General features: G+C 36.6%; 2 protein-coding genes across 3 annotated transcripts; one reads left to right on the top strand and one right to left on the bottom strand.

The window, feature by feature from the left end:
- Positions 1-23: 23 nt before the first annotated feature.
- On the bottom strand, positions 24-7135 carry LOC132202714 (guanine nucleotide exchange factor subunit Rich). Its single transcript, XM_059629808.1, has 20 exons — positions 6871-7135; positions 6709-6816; positions 6501-6653; positions 5984-6161; positions 5795-5928; positions 5648-5739; positions 5167-5542; positions 4889-5101; positions 4630-4830; positions 4420-4576; positions 4142-4368; positions 3870-4086; positions 3701-3810; positions 3513-3644; positions 3219-3458; positions 2948-3062; positions 2039-2890; positions 1813-1981; positions 1565-1753; positions 24-1368 (listed from the first exon to the last, which is right to left on the bottom strand). Exons 1-20 carry the CDS (start codon positions 7006-7008, stop codon positions 966-968), a joined length of 4404 nt encoding a protein of 1467 aa, XP_059485791.1. The 5' UTR covers positions 7009-7135; the 3' UTR covers positions 24-965.
- On the top strand, positions 6922-20190 carry LOC132202720 (neutral ceramidase). Of its 2 annotated transcripts, none has more exons than XM_059629815.1 (14): positions 6922-7191; positions 15928-16059; positions 16120-16263; positions 16334-16510; positions 16568-16695; positions 17300-17498; positions 17606-17815; positions 17869-17991; positions 18044-18238; positions 18478-18708; positions 18765-19028; positions 19564-19688; positions 19747-19915; positions 19978-20190. In XM_059629815.1, the coding sequence occupies exons 2-14, from the start codon at positions 15931-15933 to the stop codon at positions 20035-20037; spliced, it is 2154 nt and encodes a 717-aa protein (XP_059485798.1). In that variant the 5' UTR covers positions 6922-7191; positions 15928-15930; the 3' UTR covers positions 20038-20190. The 2 variants fall into 2 exon arrangements, with proteins under 2 accessions (XP_059485798.1, XP_059485796.1); XM_059629813.1 differs by lacking the exon at positions 6922-7191 and adding an exon at positions 10591-10858.
- The last annotated feature ends 82 nt before the right edge of the window (positions 20191-20272 follow it).

Raw genomic sequence — 20272 nt, 5'->3', positions numbered from 1 at the left:
TGTTCAATGAGCATTTTTACAAACGTTTGCCATTTTTCTTTTGAAAATTAATACACATAAAACAATAAGACGAAGTATAGCAACAATGCGTAGAGATAATATATTTAAGTAAATAACAACGGGCAAAGCAAAGTTATTTAGATATTATTTGTAAAAAATTATTTTCACGTAACCAAACATTGCAGCTTTGCTTAAGCAAAGTAAAACACACTGAAACATAGATGAAATTTCTAAGCGTATTAATAAATTGATACATAGTTACCCAAGAACAAGCAAAGATCTATATCAATATTGCTGAAATAAATAATTACTTTGAATATAGAGCTCAATAGAATTTATTATTATAAAATGGAAAAATAAAAAGATTTTAAATAAATTAATAAGAATATTCTTAATCATAAAAAATAGCTTACTGAGAATTCAGAAGGTAAATCGTCTCAGAGACAAGACGCCCAAGAATTTGCGTAAATTGCTCTCATCTGGAAAGTTTAATTAACAATTTCACTTGTACCGCGCAGACCGAGTTTTACTAACATTAGTGACTAATTCAGGACAAAATCAATATCTCGAGGAACTAAAACAATCTACGTCCGGCAGTAGTTAATTATATAGCAAAAAACTATTACTTTTTTATACCGTGAAGCACATAAATCTAAATTTCCTCAAAAATTACAAGCACTTTATGAAAGAGCGGAAAAATGTCGTTTGATTTTTATGTTTGCAAGAGAGAGAGCTACAATAAGCCAATGAAATTCTTTTTGCAAGTGATTTTCCAACAACAGTGCAGAGAGATAGAGAACAATTGTTTAAAATTTCTTTTCCTTTTTTGGCACTGTGATATAAATTCACTTTGTACTGGCTGGTTCTATTTTGGAATTGACCGAATTGCAATATCTTATTTACTTTAAATTTTGACCTTCAAAGAGGTCTATTACATGAATCAACTACGGTGAGTCTTGTATCAATTACGAAATGACACAACCTCCTTCTTCTACCACTTCGCCGCTATTCGACTCGGACAGCTCCAAGTGTTGAAGAGCTTCCTCGGCGGTTTCCTCCTCCAACGAGTCAAGACTGGAGCCGTTGGGGGAAACAGACGAGGAGGACGGGGCAGAAACGAGTCTTAGTTTGCCCAAGGTGGGCTTGACAGGTTGCGAGGCTAAGCTCTCAGAGGGCTGGGACATGGACGGCGTGATTGAGGGTTTGTTGGACACGTTCGTACCTGAAACGGTGCTTGTGACGGTCGCTGAAGCATTGGTAGTGGCACTCAATGAGTTTTCGGCACTAGTCTTTGGGGCGCTGCTCAGTATCTTGTTCAGCACCTGTATTTGATTCTGGATGGCCAGCATGAAGTTGCGATATCCAAGACTGAAATTTCCATGAAACCACATTAATCAACATAATTATTTTCATTTACAAAAATGGAAAATAATTCAAGCAATACATATTTTTTCATACATAACAAACAGAGAATTTATTTATAAAATTTAAAAATAAAAAAATCTTTGTGTAATTTAAAATTTTAATCAGTCATTTAGAAAAGTTTTATTTTTTATATTTTTACCATTGAGTGTTACTCCAAATTAGAAGTGCCTCAAGTCCATCTTTAAGCCTTTTCACAACTTCTATGGACTGGTCAGCAGTTCTAGCAGCAAAAGTAGTTCGTAGAACGGCCATGGCGTCTCGGAGAAGAACTGAAAGGACCAGGGCCCACTCAAGACACCCTGCCTCCATGAAAAGTTGGAGCAAATATCTGAAAGATTTCCAGCATAATTTTAGAAAAACTGAATAAATAAAAATTGGGTGTAATACCTGAGCTGGACTTCTTCCCTTGCTGGTACTCGACCAGCGGCGTGATCTTGGGCTATGAAGTCCATCTCGGGTGTTGTCACCCAGCCAGGGCTCTGGACATGTTCGTCGACAGTGTCTCTCTCTTCTCCCATGTATGAGGAACTCTCCTCACTCAAGAAGCTGCTGCCACCTAAGTAAATGGAAAGAGAATAATTATTTTTTGAATGTCAGGACTTAAAAGACTTACCCTGTCCGCCATGAGGCTGCAATCTGGCCTCAACGGTGTGCATGCTGGAGTCAGTTGATGTGTTCATGCCCCAATGAGGAATGTGGTTGGTGCTGGCATGGCTCATGTACCCTGAATCGTGAATCCTGCTCGGGTTGCCCTTCAGAATGTCCAAGGTGAGCGCCTTGAGTCTGTCTTCGACGCTTGGAGAGGCCGGAAAAGAGCGGCCAGATGACCCCGAGCCGGACGTCTTTCTCGTCGTGGCTTGAGACGGCAGCGGCGGGTAGCCCTGGAAACTCATGCTGCCGGCTGGGTAGGGCCAGTTGAAGTCCCTGTGCAGGTACCTGAGGGCTTCAACGCAGTCCTCAATCCTTGCTGCCTGGTGTCTCTCAGACTTGAGCCAAGTGACCAGGTGGAAGTCCAGGTGAGCTGCAAAGAGGCCCAAGTCCCGCAAGCGTTTGTCCATCAGCATTCGACAGGCGTGTCTTTGAAGGATGGTGTCGATGAAAAAGTCTTCTGCAGCATTGCTGGAGGTGCTGTCCCTTCTTCCGGAGGGAGCCGATTTTTTCCTGGTTCGGGACTGGCTGTTGGTGGTGATGCTGCCTTCACCGACGCTGCTGCTCGACCTGACCAGCACCTCTGTCTTCTTTGGGTGTGGAGAACCAGTGCTGGGATTTGAGACGTTGGTTGCCTCGGGAATAGAGACCTTCGGTGTGTTGGTTGTCGTGCTGTAGCTGCGGCCCCGCGCCACCTGCATGGTGCCGAGAACAAGGGACAAGTCTTCCTCGTGTGGACTGACAGGTGGTGATTGCGCCATTCCATATTTGTTGGCAGGGAGCATTGGTTGCCGAGGAGATTCCACGTCATTTGGGTCTAAAAAGTGGATGAAATTAAATTTTATGAAGAAAATTTATAAATTTTACAAAATACCTATTGCTCGAAGAAACCTAACCAAATCCTTTGCCAACTCCCACTTGCTATGCTGCAAAGCCGTGTCCAAAAGAAGAGTTGCAAACTGGCGACTCACAGCGCTTGGCTCCAAATTCTATGAAAGTTTTGATATTAAAGCTTGTTTTCTTTAAAAAAAAAAAAGTAAAAAATAAATTTTTAAATAAAATAAAAATCATACGTTCAGGAGTTTAAACGTCTAGAAATTTTGACTAAGTTAGTTTAATGGAAGCAATTGCAATAACCAACATACCTGGAGAATCAAAAGGTAAGAGGCTGCCGTCTCTAGCTGCTCATTGTTCAAACATTGCTGGAACAACTCTTTGGGTTTGCCGGCAGCCGAGAACAGATACGGCCAAAGGGCCACTTCTGTTTTTCGAGCACACTGGACAACAGTTTGCAGATAGACTGGAAATTCGTGGATGAATTCTACAACACTAGGTAACAGGGCGTCCGGTATGGGACCTTTACTTGTTGCTTCTTCTTCTAAAACCTAGTTATTGACGTTTTTTTTTAGCTAGAAATTTTAAAGATTTTTTTTAATAACCTCGTGGAGCAATAATTCCAAAGCATGCGGGAAATATGGAAGGTTGGTACAAGAACGAGCTATTTCCCAAGCATGGTAGCCCAAGTTCCTTCGAATCAGCTGCCGCAAAATTTGATGAAGATAAACTTGGCTCTGCAAAATATGAATCGTAATTTAAACAGTTCTCAAAACTTTATCAAGGAACGTACAGTTCTTTGCACTAAACAGAAGGGTAGTGAAAAGTGTGAGGCAGAATCTGAGCTGTAGAGCACTGTGTCATTTTCGGCACCGAGTATGATGGCATCTTCAAAAAGTACAGCTGCATTGAAAAAATAATAATAATAAGAAATCTGAAGAAAAATTAATTTTTAAAAATACCTAGAGGGTAGATTTTCAACTGGAATGGAAGCATTATCCGTTTTGACATGAAAGTGTGCGCCTTGTCTCCGTCCCTTGGAAACAGAGGAAGCCACACTCTCATCCCGTGAGCACCGCAATACAACCATAGAGCCTCGGTCAGGTGAGGCTTGTCTCGTTTGCTTTTAAGAGGCATCCACACACTTTCAACACATGAAGCCAATACCGTCGGAGTACACTAGAAATTTAAATTGTTCAAGCTAAAAGCTCGATTTTAAATCGACTGAAAATACCAAAGTGGTGCTGCTACTTTCTGCTTCAGGAGAAGCACAAACTTGCTGGACAAGCAGGAGTCGCCCACTCACGTTAACTATTAAACTCTCAGCCTGCTCCCTTTTGCTACCGATGCAGCTTTCAGTTCGCAGGCACGTCAATGTGATCGAAACAACGCAGGCAGGGTGAACGCAGAGTGCGCTAATATCAATTGCCTGCAGTTGAATCAGATCAACGTCGTTTGAATCTGAAAATTTTGAGTCAGATTATATTTTTTCAAAGAGGATTTGTTCAATACTTTGCTTTATCATTAAGCTATAGATGGTAATCAGACTATCAGAGCAAAAAGTGACGAGTCGGTCTCTGAACGAATTCAAAATCAGTACTTGAGCTTCGGCCTTCTCAACTTTTGCAAAGTTGTCAGCCAAACGTGTTTCTTTAGGATAAATTCGGATCTAAAAACAGCCTCGTGTTAGTTTCATTAAAATTATTTATAAAATTCTCTTACTTCATCTCTGCTTTGAACAATGTTGTAGCACCCGAGAATAATAAACGAACGCCACCATAAAATTCCTCCAGTCACAACAAAATCTTTTTCCTGCGTCTCATTGCCAAACAGCTTCCATTTTCTGTGCAGCAACGAATAATGAGCAAAGCCCGTTCTGCCAGCAATGGCCACATTTTGTCCTTCGGCATCCACAGCAGTATACTAATATTTATAAAACATTAAAACATTTAATCTTTTTTAAATAGAAGTTGTCAATTACTCTGATGGGCCAGTTTGTCGAAGAGTATGTGTGAGGAATAGTCACAACAACCCACTGCTTGCTGCCAGTGAAGGACGCAGAGTCAAGAGCTGATTGGGTGATTGATTCGTTAGAGACGGAGGCCACATTTGGCTTGAAAGCTCTGACTTTTGAATCTCCAAGGTGCACTAATAGCCTGTCTTCACCCTGAAGGTGGACTTGTCCATGCTGACTCTAAAATAAAAATTAGCAATTTTTACATTCTTAATAAAGCGCAACCAATTATTATTTTTACTCACCATGCAAGGGTTGACAGTCTGAGGGCTCTTAACCATCTCCAGTTGCAGGAGTCTGTGCTGCGGCTCAGACTGCTCGACCATCCACAAGTGATAGCCCTCGGCAGCCCAGTCCAGTGAAGTCACTCTCAGTCTGGACATGGAAGAGTTCAGCCCATGGTCCCACGCCAAAGAACACATGAGCAGTGAGCCAAAAGTGCTCCAGAGAGAGATGCCGCCACCCTCCCAGGCCAGCGCTAGGGCGCATCCGTCAGGCGACCACCTCATGCAAGTCACAGCTCCAGGAGCCCCAGGGAAGTCTTTGCTTGAGAGCACCACTTGGTGACTGATCTCCAGCCCACCAGTCACTTCGTCCACACAGTAGACTATGCATTGAGAGCTGAGGATATTGAAAAATTAATTCCCAACAATTTTTTTAATAATAACAAAAATTACTAGTTAAATGGAAAATTTGGCAGATTTGTTAAATAAATTTTATTCATACTTTTTCCTTCCAAATGCGATGAGCCTGTGTTTGTGGTTGAGAGCAGCGCACGTCGCATCTTCAAGCCCCTGTGCCCAGATTCCTTGCACTTGCTACAAAACGTTACTTTTAGAATTAATTGAAAATTAAACAAAATTAAGCGCCTACATTTGGATCAAATTGCAAGGAGAAGGCTGTCAAAAAAGCTGCTCTGCCGTCATTCAAAACTGCAGCAAATCCTCCAACCAAAGGAGAGTATTCAATTTCGGAAATGTAAATGTTGTCCTCAGTAATTGGCTCGGCTGAAAATAAAATTATACATCGAATGAAAAACACTAAATTTAAATGTTAGCTAACCTTTTGAAACTTGCTGATCAATGCAAAAGGGCACCCTCCGCAAGTCAAGGCAGTAATCTCTGTTCAGGGATCCGTCCCATCTGTACCTCAAAACATGACCCCTGGTTGTGGCCACCATCAATTCATCTCTAATGCAAACAATGCTCGGGAGACCAGCAGTCACATCCACGCCAAAATGCTAAAAAAATAAAAAAAGAGAGAACTTTAGGCGCAGGAAAATTTTAGTTTCCCTGAACCCATGGCCAAACATTTCAGTGAGCACCACGAAGCAATTTCAAAATACTGTTATTTTGGCATCTACAAACTTATTTCAAAAGTTCCTTTATTTAGATTATTATTTTCTATGATTATTTTTAAATTTTTCAAAAATAAATTATAATTAACTGGAGACAATCAAAGCTAAATATTTGAAATTATTAAGGCACATAACCCAGATTAATATTGCAACTCTTCTCTTTCACAGTCCACCGAGCAAAACAAGATTGTTAAAATATTATTATTCTAGCTGCAAACTTACAGGCGTAAGCATAAGGGCGGGAATAACCTCTTTCACATAGAGCTCTGCACTTTCCCTGCGCAAATTCGGACTCGGCGAGTCCTGCTGTTCGTAGAGCCCTTTGAAGTCCGCCGACACGGACAACACATAAAACAAGAGATGCCCTTTTGAGGTCTGAAATAAAAAATAATTAAATTCGGGTCAATGTATAATGAATAAAAGTACTCACAACGACGACCAGCATACTCGAGTCGGGTCTCCATTGGACGAGTTGGTTCGTGCCCACGTCCTCAATGTTCTGCACGTCCCGCTTGTGGGTCACGATGGGCAAACAGGGCTGAACAAGTTTATCATTAAGACTTTGAACTGATTGAGAAGAGTTTCTGCTTACTTTGCAAAACCAAATGGAAAGGCTGTCGTCTGTCAGAACGGCGTAAAGCAGTTTGTCCCGATTGTTGACCACTTGTCGGACGGCGGCCAACGCTCGAGGGAGCTTGAGCACCCGCGGCCAGCCCACGGGGTAGTACATGACCTCCTCAGTCCGGCTGCCTCCTCATCGAAGGTTAAAATGCAGGCCGATGACCGACGTGTAAACAAATTCTAACTGGAATTTCACATCACTGCCCACCACTCCGTCATCTGTGAAAGGGCAGCAGACATCATCACCAGTGCTACCAACAGTACAGAAAATGCTCAGTAGCTACAATTAAAAGTAACTTGCATGAAATCTCAAAAATATATAAATAATATTTTTTTTTAAATATCAATTAAAATAAAAATTAAATTCTGCTTCAGACTGTTAAAAAAATATTGAAAATTTTATTGGAAATAATATAATTATCTTAATGATGGAAAAAAATATTTTTATTGTTTTATACGGTTTTGTTTTATAATATTTTTTTAGTCACACTTTTTTATTATTTTTTAAAAACGCTAGCAATTCTTTTAAAAAGGGTGGAAAAAAATGTTTTCAATGTAACTATATTTCAACGCAATTTTAAATATTATTTTCCCTGCGTTTTATTGTCTACTATGTATCTGTGTGCTATGCAACCTGTGCTGCGTGGAGGTTCGGCGGCGCAGTATCTTTTGCGCCAAGGCAAGGAGCAGGTGCGTTGAAATCTGAAGCACCACCGGCGTTCGGGCGTTGTATATTTTTGCAGACAGTCATCCTTTCGCATTAAATTTTATTGTCTCCGGCGCACTTTTCCACTCAAGGCTGGAATTCTTCTTCACTTTAATTCAAACCTTCATTTTGAGCGGTACCTTGTCCAGTGCCAATAGCAAAGAACACTTTTGCCTGCATGCTCATGTGCCAAGGGAATGACACACAATTTAAAGCGGCGTAAACACGCTCAATTGAGTGACCCAAGAGTATCAGCTGAATAAATATGTCTCATTAAGGTACTTCTGCCCCGGCATAATGAGTTTGTTTTCAAATCACAAAGCGACGTGCGTTGGAGATAATTACAGGCGTTTTGTTATTCAAATTTGAATTCAGACGGATAGTTTTTGTTAGTTGACGTCGTTCTGACAGTAAGAGAACTTCCTAGAGAAAAGAGGCTTCCAAAGTTGCAGTGAGTATAATTATTTTGTCTAAAATTAATTCAATTATTTATGGGATAATGAATGTTAAAAATTAAAAATGTTACAACTTGATCTGAAACTTGCGAAACAAAACCTAGATTAATATATTATTTTATTAGCCTTTGCTACAATATTTATATCAATTGAACTCAATTTAAATAGTTAAAAAAAGTGGAAAAAAAGAAAAAGAGAAGAAAAACAGGAAAATCTTGGGATTCAAGAATAAAATTGAGCGGTAAAAAGATTAAATATAATTCAAGTACTATAAAATAATATATTTTATAATCAAAGCATTATTTGACTTTTTTCTTTGACTTGAATGCACTAGAGAGAAAATAAATAAAATGTTAAGACCAGCAAATTTGATACAAATTTCTAGTACAAAGAACACATTAAACAATCCTAGTTCCATTAATATTGTTGCTTGGCCCTTGAATCTTGAATTATTAAAAAATATTAGTTTAGGCGAGCAGGAATTCACCTTCAATAAATTTACAAGTCGTCTTAGACACTCACATAAATATTCCGATCGCGAATTTCACGCACACGATTGTCGCAAATATATCATAGTGGACTGTTGTAAAACTATATACAAGGAGCAGGTTTGCCATGCGGACGTGTCGACGAGTACGACTGGATTGTCGGCTCTTTCAAGGCCCAAGGAAATTGTTCAGATCAGAAAATTATCTTACTTAGAGTCACGTCGTTGAATTTCACGGCGCGTATCCCATGAGAATGATTTGCAAAATAAAATCTCAGAAAAAATTGATACAGAGACAATAAAATTTTTCGTTTTGTGGTTTAAGTAGAAATTTAATTTTGAAATTAATAATTTCAAAAATTAAATATTTTAATCCAGTCATCAGAATTCAAAATTTCTTTTAAATCTCTTAATGAATGCAGATTATAAATATATGTACAAAGCATTAAAATCTCTGTTGCAACCTTGAAATAATGTCGAGCCAGTGGGCTAAGGACATGTTATTGCGAATTTTTCGGAAGTCTGCGTAAAACGCTCGGTCATGATCGTAAAACTCAAAGGTGAACGGCTTGTGTCACGTACAAGTTTTTAGCCCTTTGGATTGAACCTGATTTAATGTGAATCAAATTTTAAGCTCAATATAGACCGCAGACGATGGGCAAGTGCAAAGCAATTGTATAAACTTTATTAACCATTTACAGCCTTGCGTTTTTTTTTTATTGCATTTGATTATTTGTATGTTAACAAGGAAATTGGCTACGTTTCAATTCGCTGCTTATTGCAATGTCAAGGGGCGATCCTGGTAACAAATTATCATGTGGAACAAAACAAAGCGAGACTTCAATTGCACATTAACTTCAATGATTCTAATAAATCACTCGGCCGTGTTTGCTCAATTTGCTATCACTTATAATTTCACTTTTCCTACACGCTAATTAATGCACAAAATTATTTTTATCTCCTACAGGATTAGTCAAACTTACTTGTTATTCTACCGGAAGGAGATAATGATACAGAATTAAGCAGTAAAATGAATCAACTTAAATATAATATTCAAGTAAACATTAATTCATGGTTAAACGTTTAACTATGAGAATAAAATGTAGGAAAATCTCATTATGAGATTTATTTATGCCTGTTCCGCAGAAAGATAAAAATTTCATGGCTGTTGCTAGAAACTTACTGACAAGTGCATTTTTATGATGTTTTACAATTGAGAAGGAAAAGAATAATAATTTTTAATCATATATTAACACCTTCAATTTATTTATTTAAATATATTTTATACGATAAATTTTTTAGATTTAAAACGAATGATAATTATTTAAGCTGAATTTTGTATTTTATGTAAATTTACTGGAAGCTAACTTCATTTAAACAAGAGAAGGGCTGTTTTATGTAAAACAAATTATTGATGATTAAAGAAATTCTTCACAAATTGTGCATTCGCTGAAAATACAGGTGAATTATTAATAAATTATTATAGATTTTATTTATTACATTAACAAATATTGGTGTGTATTTGTTTTTTAGTAGAGCAGCTATGCTATGTGCATGGAGTTGAACACAATATTTCTTTTATACAAATTTACAAGTGATGTTAAGCTTATATAAAACAAGATTGCGTATAGTTTGCAACTCTTCAGGTTTGATTGCAATTTTTCCAGAAATATGATAAAATAATATGATATTAATAGAAGAAATCTGGTTTCACTTGCACTAGAATATTCATGAAATTTTCGTCGCGATGGACAACAAAATAAGTTATTTAAAAATAGCATCCGATTATTGGTCATGAGTCACTAAAATTTCACAAATATAATGCACCTGTTCGACGGCCAATTAGCCGCACGTGATCCTCAAATTCGAGCAGACGCACCTTGAACTTAACCAAAACCCCCTGCACACTTTTATAGGGGGTCAGTAAAATACAATAATCATCCGAGTTTCGTAAATTGCTTTGCGTCCATGCAGGGGTTTCGTTTGATTTAGAAAAGCAGAGTGGGGACACCCACGAGTTGGAACTCGCCACTCGGTGGAAGGGAATCGCACGCGGTAGCTCGGCCGCGGACAACAGAGGATGCTGAACGGCAGAAACGATTTTCCGGCGGACAGTGCGCGCGACCACGGGAGGAAAATTAGCCGATGACGAGATGAGGCAGCTCTTTTTCCCACCAAACTTTTCTTTGTGCTCAGTGAATTTTGGCGTTGTTGTTGTGTGTGAATTTACTCGATTTAACATAAAAAGGTGCTGATTGTGGTGTTAATTTTTTTACCAAATTTTGGAATACTGCGTGAACCCGAACCTGTGGTAAGCACTTATTCGTTTAATATAATTTAATTTATAATTAGTTTCGATAGTTACTAAGTTAGGCGCGTGAAAGGTCGTCAGCTAAGGTTCATTACCGCGTTGAAAAGCAGTAGCACGTGCTTATTTTTTTATTTATTTGCGCGACCCATTCCTATTGTGGGCGCGCAGGGACCGTGCAAGGATAGGACTATAAGAAGAAAATCAATTCTAACTGTCAGAGCACCTTATCAAGAGAGTTGTATCTAGTCCCACGAGGGTCTTTTCAATGACCGTCACAATAATTGACTTGACTTATGTTACAAATCTGAGTGACTGAAAAAATATTTTTTAATTAATTTTAAGTCAGTTAATTAATTGTTCATGTGTATCAAATTTTGAATCTAATTTTAATTAATCTTAACAATACAAATAAAGCCCCTCGTGCATTTAATTAATTAAAAAAAAACATTAAATCCATCACTTAAAACTAATTAAATTTTCTTAAACAGGTTTTGTTCAGTTAGATAATTGGAACAAAAACCCACAAAAACCTAACCCATTTTTTTGTTTATCAATTCTTACAATTAGAGTTTTGATTCCATAAAATAGATCGAATACATATATAATAATATTACATGACGTGGTAATTGTATCTAATAATTACCTAATTTTAACCAAATTTAATTTATTTGCTCATTTCTATTAGTTAATAAATTTAATGCCAAATAGTTGGATGAACAAAGAAAGTTAATTTTTGCAATAATTAAAAGGCGGATTTTATGTAAAATAATAATTCAGATCTGGTGATTGACTTCATTGAAACTAAATCATCATTTTTCATAAAATGACCCGGATTCTTTTATTATTTTTATTTTACCAATCAATAAATCGTTGCAGTTTTACAACTTCTTGTCGGCGCTAGTGAAGACTGCAAACAAATTTATCTTTTTCCTCTACATCTCCATGTATACGTGCCATGTGGCGCATTATTTGGACCAAATGAGCGCCGACAGGAAAGAAGTTTTCCTTGAAGCGCGCTCCTGTGACCGATACATAATGTAAATTTAAGCCCATCGCCAGTTACATAAAACGTATATTAAAAAAAACACTTTCCTTGTTATTACAGGGCATTGCTTTATGCGAATTTAATAAATTGGCAGTTCAAGATCATTACCAACCGCGGTCGGCCGCGAATAAACTTGCCATTTCTTAATACTTATCTTGTTATGCGCGACGCTGCACGTTCACTATTTAGGGTCAGTGCGCTTTATGTGCTCCCTTGTTATTGGCATTCCATTCACGGTTGAGTTAAAATTGAGTGAAATTGAAATTAATTAAATGCAGTTCTTCATTGAAGGCCAATACAATAAATTTTTAATTATTTAAATTAAATTTTTTTATGAGATTAATTAATGATGATAAAACGAGATGGATCTCTATTTTTTTTTCATAATTTATATTTACCTCTCAAATGCATTCGAAATTAAATTTCTTACTATCAAACAACAGGGTCATTCTCCCTTAATTGTACTAAGCATTTTTATAGGTTGTACACGACAATTGAATAAAAAAAGGTTGCGATAATACCATCATTGTATATGTGTTCAAGTTAATTTTACGAGAATATGAAAAATATTGAACAGTAAATACAATCATTTGTTTTTCTTGCGTCAATAATTTAAATTTTGAAGACAAAACAAAATTATCTCAATAACCCCAATATTTCTCGCAACGATTGCGAGAGAGGAGGCAAATACATAATAATGAGGCGAGGTTCCAAGCCAAAGGTCAAATACGTAGACCAGATTTCGGTGACAAAAGTCCTCATGACCAGTTGTGAGCGAAAAACACGGAAAGCACGAGCATGGCCGCCAACAGCACGGTCAATGAAAAATTCTGTATCAGTGTCGGTCATTTTTAGAAGTAAATTTTTATAATATTATCATTTAATAATTATTTTCATTTAATATTAAGAACTCACAATGTAACAATAATTCAAAATCACTTCATACAACTCTAAAAAATTCTTTATCAAAATTCGCTATACATCTTAAAAGCATTTTATTTTATACTTTCAATTAAGTTTAAAATATTATTTGCTGGAGTCGAAATTTAAATATTATCCAGTGAGCTTTTCGTATATCATAAATAAGAATGCAGAGAAAAATAATTGGTAAATTACGGTGTTTAAAAACCACAAAACACGTTTCCTTGTTTTCAACAAATTTGTCCGTCGCCAATTTTATCGGCGCGATCGCCTTGTTTTGAGATGCATCCGCTGGCTGATAATGAAATTCGGCTCGTGCGACCTTGCGTGCGCTGATAGATCTCTCTGGCCGGACAACATCGGCGCAGAGAGCCAACGCAAGGTTATTGCCTGACGTAGGTGCAGATTTCCATGCCCATTAAAAAGGTAACTCCTCTAATGAGCGAGTTCTTCCGCGTTTACTCTCGCATTTGTCGCGCGCATCTCTCACCTTGGGTGCATTGCGGCTTCTCCAATTCGGACTCGTATATTTTATTTTCACAGAGGTCGCGTGCATTATTAATGAGAGAGTCGCCTGAATTAGAGGCATAAGGCGCCCTATTAAGACGCCGCAAGGACCAAACGCCTAAAATTCGTTTTGCGAACTAGGGAAGATGGGCGCGCCGCAAGTCAGATCAGGAAGCGATTTGCGTTTTGCAGTTCGTTGCGTTTATTTTATTTATATCCCTATTTCTCCGAACTTGATTATATTGCGCCTCTAAAAGAGCGAAGTGTTTATATTAATTGAAGGTCTTTTTTCCACTCTCGGCTATATCTGGAAATTTATAGTCCAATAAATTTATCATACTATATAAAAGTAATTAAATGTTAAAAATCACTAAATAAAACCTAAAATACTAAAAAAAAATAAGTAATAAATAATATATTAAATTAATCAAAAAATTATTTAGTTTATTTTAGAATAAAAAAACTAAAAAGGGCTAAAGTCGACCTATAAAAAGAACAATATAAAAAAATGAAATATGGAAAAATATGATAATAATTTTAATATGAATCAAAATTTAATGAAATTTTACCGCCGTAATTTCCTTGGGGGAAAATGAGATTGTTTGAATAATGAACAAGAAATGGGTCTGGCTGTGGAGTAAATGAAAAACGTTATTAAAAAACAATCAATGTAACAAACTCCACAAAAGAAATATATAAAAAAGAGGTAGCTAAGCCTACACAAGAAAACTGGACATTGTTTAATATCTGCTTTTGCTAATAATGAGTAAATTATATAACACTCATTAGAACATTCATCTCTCGGGATTTTTTCTTTTCATACACATTACGAAGAAAATCAACTTGACCCCGCGTGCTTTCATATAAATGCAGAGACCGTGTTTATTTTTATATGACCGAATTTGGAAATTAAGCGCGTTTTAAAAGGATAAACAACCAATGTTGATGTCAAGGGTACGCACAAGATCTTATATACTTTTGCTACTTGGATTTTACCATATTATCACTGCAGCACGCCAATGCTAATAGCTCACCATAGACTATTATTTTTCACTGCAAACCTTTATAATTTCGCAATAAAACGTTTTAATGAATTTTTATTATGTTCCGTACATATTGCAATGTTAAAAAATCACTATTTATGTTTTTAGATGATTTTTTCCATCAAAGTTTTAATTCAATAAAATGTCGCTAGTTTTTTGAATTTAAATATTTTGTACTTTAAAAAAATTTAACCATTAAAAGAAATAACAAAAAAAAATTGTGCAGTAGGTTCATGCAAATTTTCCTACAAGGAAGGAAGTCCCAAATATAATGGCCATCATGGGGAATTTCAGCTCTATTAACGTTATGGGAATTCCGCCAGTTTTGCTGGAGGCACAAATTTTACTGTATTTTGACCGGAGTAGAAATTAGATAATATTCATAATATAGGTTGTAAAAATTAAACCTCGTTACCGCTCTTTACGCAATATTAGAAAATGAAGTCGGCTGAGTACGTAATGAAACGAAATAGGCTCAAAAACCACAGTACTTGTGAAGTGATGGAGCGAGGAAAAAAATAAGCAGCTGCATGCAGGTGTTGCATCTGGTTTTGTTGCATTCACTTTCACTGCACTCTCAAGGAGCCGCTTTCCACCATCACAATTATCCACACAAACATGTACAAGCTAAATTAATGATGACATTTGCTGAGGCTTTTCCTGAATGAATGAATTTGTCCGTATTCAAAATAAAACAAGTGGCTCAATTAAATTTCATTTAAAACAGAGCATGAATTAATTTAAATGAGTTTCTATTCTTCAAAAGCGATTAATTTTGCGGACACTGCGTTTGAAAAATTTATCTATGAATGAAAATTGGGGCATTGAAGGTTATTTCATGGGCAGATTGCAAATTTTTGTTGGCAAACGCGCACCTGTCGTTTGCTGGCTCACTCGCTAACATGAATTGTATATTGTTTGCTCAATGACTCTGGATGATTAATGTGGAATTATAGCTATGGACGCGTATATCACATTTCAAAACACCATTATTCAGCGCGCCGCAGGGGTCTTTTGATATATTTCGCGATTCACTGATCTAGAGGCTGATGATATGATTTCGATCGGTCAAATAAATTACAATTTTTTTTGCAAAAGATTCAAATAAGGAAACGATAAAGAAGAACTTGAATATGTTTTTGTCACATAAATTTTGAAGTAGAAAATTTAAATACATCGATTTACAAAGATCACAAAATGGATAAATTATTTTGAAATTTTACGTCAGATACTTAAGTTAGCATTGAAATTTAGTATTATTAATAAAGTTTTGCTGCGTTGTAATTATTAAGGCCATTTAAACAAAAACGTGTCATTTTCATGATTGCGAGCTTCTTTATTTGGCCTCCGAACAGCTCAGCATAGAACAAGACAAATGAGGCGTAAATGCAATTTTGCTAAATCATTCTCGACTTTGAAAAATAATGTCAATAATTCAATTAGGCAATTTGAGCAGGCGGTTGACTTTAAAAAACCAAACAAGCTTGACGGTCGTTAAACTAACTAAGACACAAGTACTATATTTGCATTAAGTGCTTTGAATGTTTGTGCAGGCCATGAAGTCATCGTTACACCTTGGCGCCGCGTGGTTTCTCGCAGCTTTGGCTCCAATATTGGCTCAACAACAATACAACGTGGGTGTCGGAATCGCCGACTGCACTGGACCCGCCGGCGAGATCACTTTTGTACGGCAGAGTGACGGAAATTTTTGTATAAAATATTAAATTTAAATCGGTCAATTTCAGATGGGATACGCACGTTTGGAGCAAAAGGGAGCCGGAATACATTTGCGACAATTTTCCAGGGCTTTCATTTTCGACGATGGAGAGTCTCGAGTGGTCTTCATAAGCGTTGACGTAGCAATGATCAGTTACGGAATCAGGAAAGAGGTAATCAATTGTTTTATTATAGAAATTTAGGTTTTTATTTTCAAATATAATTGATTTATTTTGATGAAAGGTTTTAGAAAGGCTTCAGAAAAAGTACAGAAAATTGTACAACGATCAGAACGTGATAATCAGCGCCACGCACACGCATTCGGCGCCGGGCGGCTACAACCAGTATTTGTTCTACGACATCAGCGTTCTCGGCTTCATGTCCCAGACCTTTAACGGCCTCGTCAATGGAATCGTTCGAGTAAGCTTCAATTTGTCAACAGACGAGCGAGCAATTTTTAACTTATTTCGCATTCAGAGCGTGGACCGGGCGCACGCCGACTTGTCTCCAGGCTACGTGACTTGGAGCCAAGGATTGCTTTTGGACGCAAACATCAACAGAAGTCCGACGGCGTACTTGAAAAATCCCGATGAGGAGAGAGCATCGTAAGTTACGAAATTTTGAATTTAGGCAATATCATAAGAAGTGAGATTGATTTCAAAATAAATTGCGATTATTGGTACCATAATTAATTATAATTTAAAATCTAAGTTTATAAGCATTTTAATTAATTTTACAACTTCATTATTTCAAGCTCTTTTGGTAGCCTAACTTAATTAAGTTGAAGAAAAAAAATATTATATTAATTAAATATAAAGTTCAATAAATTTTAATTCAATATGAAATATAAAGTTGAAAGTATTACAGAGTATTACAAACATTTAATTTTAAAATTTTTATAGTATCAATATGAAAGTAAGTTATTAAAGTAGTTTATAGTTAATTTATTTTAAAATCATTATTAATATGATATTAATAAAATAATCAAAATAATATCATATTATGTAGATTACTTTTAATTTTAGTTCAGTGTAGTTGTTCAAATTATATAAATTTTATTATTTCATTATTAAAATAGAATTATTTTCATATTTTAAACTATTTGTATTTTTCAACTTTTTCAATTTTATGAAAATGTAAGGTATAATTTACATAAAAATATAATACAATATTATTTTACTAATAAATTAATCTCGCATTTCCAATAAGTTACAAGTATGACGTGGATAAAATAATGACACAACTGAAAATCACCCGCTTGGACGGAACTCCTGCAGGGGTGATCAATTGGTTCCCCGTGCATCCGACCAGCATGAACAACACCAACACCCTGGTCTCCAGCGACAATGTTGGCTACGCCTCGGTTTTGTTCGAGCAACAGATGAACAAAGACTCTCTCATCGGAAAAGTATATTATTCGAATATTAAAAAAAATTTAACGTTGAAAAAACCCATTTTCTTCAAATTTTTTATTTAGTTGCAAAGTGTCTTATTTAACAAAATAAAAATCCTCAGGGAAAATTCGTGGCAGCGTTTTCGTCAACCAATTTGGGAGATGTGTCGCCCAACATCCAAGGACCCCATTGCTTAGATAATGGAGACCCGTGCGACATGTACTCCAGCACCTGTGACGGCGCCAACGTGCTCTGCGTCGCTTCTGGACCCGGAAACGACATCTTCGAAAGCACCAAAATCATTGCCGAACGACTGAATGCAAAAGCTATGGTAAATTTTAAAATAATAATTTTTATATAAGTTACATAAAAATATGTTCGCAGGAATTATTTACGAGTGGAAATAACGAAAGTGTCAGTGGAAAAATCCAGATTGTCCATCAGTATGTGGACATGACGAAGCAGAACTTCACAATTTACGACAACTACACCATGAAAAACTTTACCGTAAAATGCAAGAATTTGTTTGATAATTTTGAATTTTTAGATGAAATTTTAGGTTCGAGGGTGTCTGCCCGCCATGGGGTACAGTTTTGCGGCGGGAACCACGGACGGCCCGGGGGCGTTTAGTTTTTCGCAGGGCATGACGTCTCCAAATGACTTGTGGAACGCCGTCCGAGACTTTATCGTGACACCGAGTGACGATCAGAGGAGGTGCCATCGGCCTAAGCCCATTCTTTTCCCAACAGGCGAAGTAAGTGAAATAAAATAAAATTAATAATACCAAATTGCGGAACATTAAATAAATATGACCATCAAAAGTGATGCATAATTTTTCAATTAAAACAAAAGTAAAAAATACGGTAAATTTATTATTATTTTATTAAATTTATCTTATATGAATCTTTCCCCTGGAGATGACTGAAAAAATTAGAAAAAAACTTGGTTATAGATGAAAAAATTTAGTTTTTTTTTTAAAAAAAACTGTTCCAGATGCAATACCCCTTCCCGTGGCAGCCAAAGATTGTTTCCACGAGCCTTGCAATGATCGGTAACTTTGCGATTATCCCCGTTCCTGGAGAATTCACAACCATGGCCGGCAGACGTCTGCGAAAAACCGTCCGGGACACTTTGACTGAGTACAATGCACCTCCTGGCCCGGTGGTGATCGCAGGCCTGTCCAACACCTATTCCAGCTACATAGTCACCCCAGAGGAATACGAGGTTTGACTTTATTTTATACAAAAAAAAAAAAAAAAATAAAATTAAAAAAAAAATAGTTGCAGCGATACGAGGCTGCGTCTACGATTTATGGCCCGCACACGCTGACTATTTATCAAAGACAGTACAAGAAGTTAGCCATCGCCCTGATGACCAACACCAACCTGAGGCCAGGTCGAGTACCGGCAGACATTAAGGAGCAAACAGTGACTTTGCTTCCTCCGGTCATTTTTGACTCGACGCCATGGGACAAAGACTACGGGACGGTGGTCAGGCAGCCGAAAAGCGTCGCCACCATTGGGGACAAAGTCACGGCTACCTTTGTAAGTTCAAAATTTTTTATGCTTTTAAAAAACACATCAAAGAAGAAAATAGTCCAGGAACGAACTAAAAATTAAAATAAATTTAATTTAACAAAGATCTTATGTAAAAAAACTTCTCAACCTTTCCCATAGAATATGAATGTAAATTTTTTTAATTTCGACTGACCTAATGATTTTATTTTTCTATATTAATAACGGTGATATGAACGTGATTTTCTGTAATTTTTATCAATTTCAATCAGACCAATTTTGAGAAAAAAATCATTTAGGAAAATTCCCATTAGAAACAATGTTGAATTAAAAAATTCAGTTCTCCCAATTAATTAAATTTTTCTTGGAACTGAAAACCCAAAGCTAATGTAAAGAAAAATAACCATAAAAATTGATTGGGCCGTTTTTTTTTGCCAAAGCCTCTCCTAAAAATCATTTTTGCTAATAAGTAATAAATCTCTGTGTTACAATTAAAGCTTTTGAATCGATAAATTTAAATTATTTAAATTGTTTAACAGAAATGACTGAATCAATCCGAATAAAGATTTCAGGCCATCCTAGAAATCACCTTTTGCAAGAAGAGAGTTTCATGACTGTTGAAAAACGCGTCCAGAGGGAAAACACAACCTTTTGGCAAATAGTCGCCACTGACGCCAACTGGGAAACGAAGTAAACTAAAGATAAGTTTCACATGTTCCTCTGATATATCAATTATAATAATCTCCAGATTCCACTGGTATCGAACGTCATTCTTGAAAGGAATGAGTGAGGCGAGAACGGAGTGGATCATTCCCGAAGGCACCGAACCAGGCGTGTACAGATTCAGCCACAAGGGCCACGCAAAATTGGTGTTTGGCGGAATTTCATCCTACAGGGGCCACAGCAGACCATTTCAAGTAACGTGAAAATTTCAATTAGAATAATTTTTTTGACTAATTTTCAAATTAATTTCTTTCAGGTTGTTACTCCGCCGAAACAGTTCAGCTTGAACAGGAGCAAAAGACTGTTTTACCAATGATAGTCAATCATTGATCAAGTCAAGAGATTTTCCTGTCAGCAAAGTCCTTTTCATAGGCATACTAAAATAAATTATACAAAATCCCTGCCGTAGCTATTAAGGTAATAAATTAATATTTTGTGAGAGCGTTTTAGAAAAATTGTCATTTAAAAATCAACAGCTTTTTATTTTTTAATCACAATCACTGTTCTTGTGCAACTGTTCTTCTGGCATGCCATCAATAAAAATGGCACTA

Source organism: Neocloeon triangulifer, unplaced genomic scaffold, assembly GCF_031216515.1.
Source record: "Neocloeon triangulifer isolate White Clay Creek 2 clone unplaced genomic scaffold, ASM3121651v1 ptg000015l, whole genome shotgun sequence".
NCBI lineage: Eukaryota > Metazoa > Arthropoda > Insecta > Ephemeroptera > Baetidae > Neocloeon > Neocloeon triangulifer.
Note: the sequence above shows the minus strand (reverse complement) of the source record. Positions and strands in the feature narration are given on the sequence as shown.

What these genes read in the sequence shown, in the direction of transcription:
- LOC132202714 (XM_059629808.1), bottom strand. Translation starts at nt 7,008, where the DNA reads ATGTACTACCCCGTGGGCTGGCCGCGGGTGCTCAAGCTCCCTCGAGCG. An exon ending in CGAGTATGCTGGTCGTCGTT is followed by an intron (nt 6,654 to 6,708) that starts GTGAGTACTTTT and finishes TTTTTATTTCAG; the next exon opens with ACCTCAAAAGGGCATCTCTT. An exon ending in TAGGTTTCTTCGAGCAATAG is followed by an intron (nt 2,891 to 2,947) that starts GTATTTTGTAAA and finishes TCCACTTTTTAG; the next exon opens with ACCCAAATGACGTGGAATCT.
- LOC132202720 (XM_059629815.1), top strand. Translation starts at nt 15,931, where the DNA reads ATGAAGTCATCGTTACACCTTGGCGCCGCGTGGTTTCTCGCAGCTTTG. An exon ending in TCACCCCAGAGGAATACGAG is followed by an intron (nt 18,709 to 18,764) that starts GTTTGACTTTAT and finishes AAAAAAAAATAG; the next exon opens with TTGCAGCGATACGAGGCTGC. An exon ending in ACAAAGTCACGGCTACCTTT is followed by an intron (nt 19,029 to 19,563) that starts GTAAGTTCAAAA and finishes ATCCGAATAAAG; the next exon opens with ATTTCAGGCCATCCTAGAAA.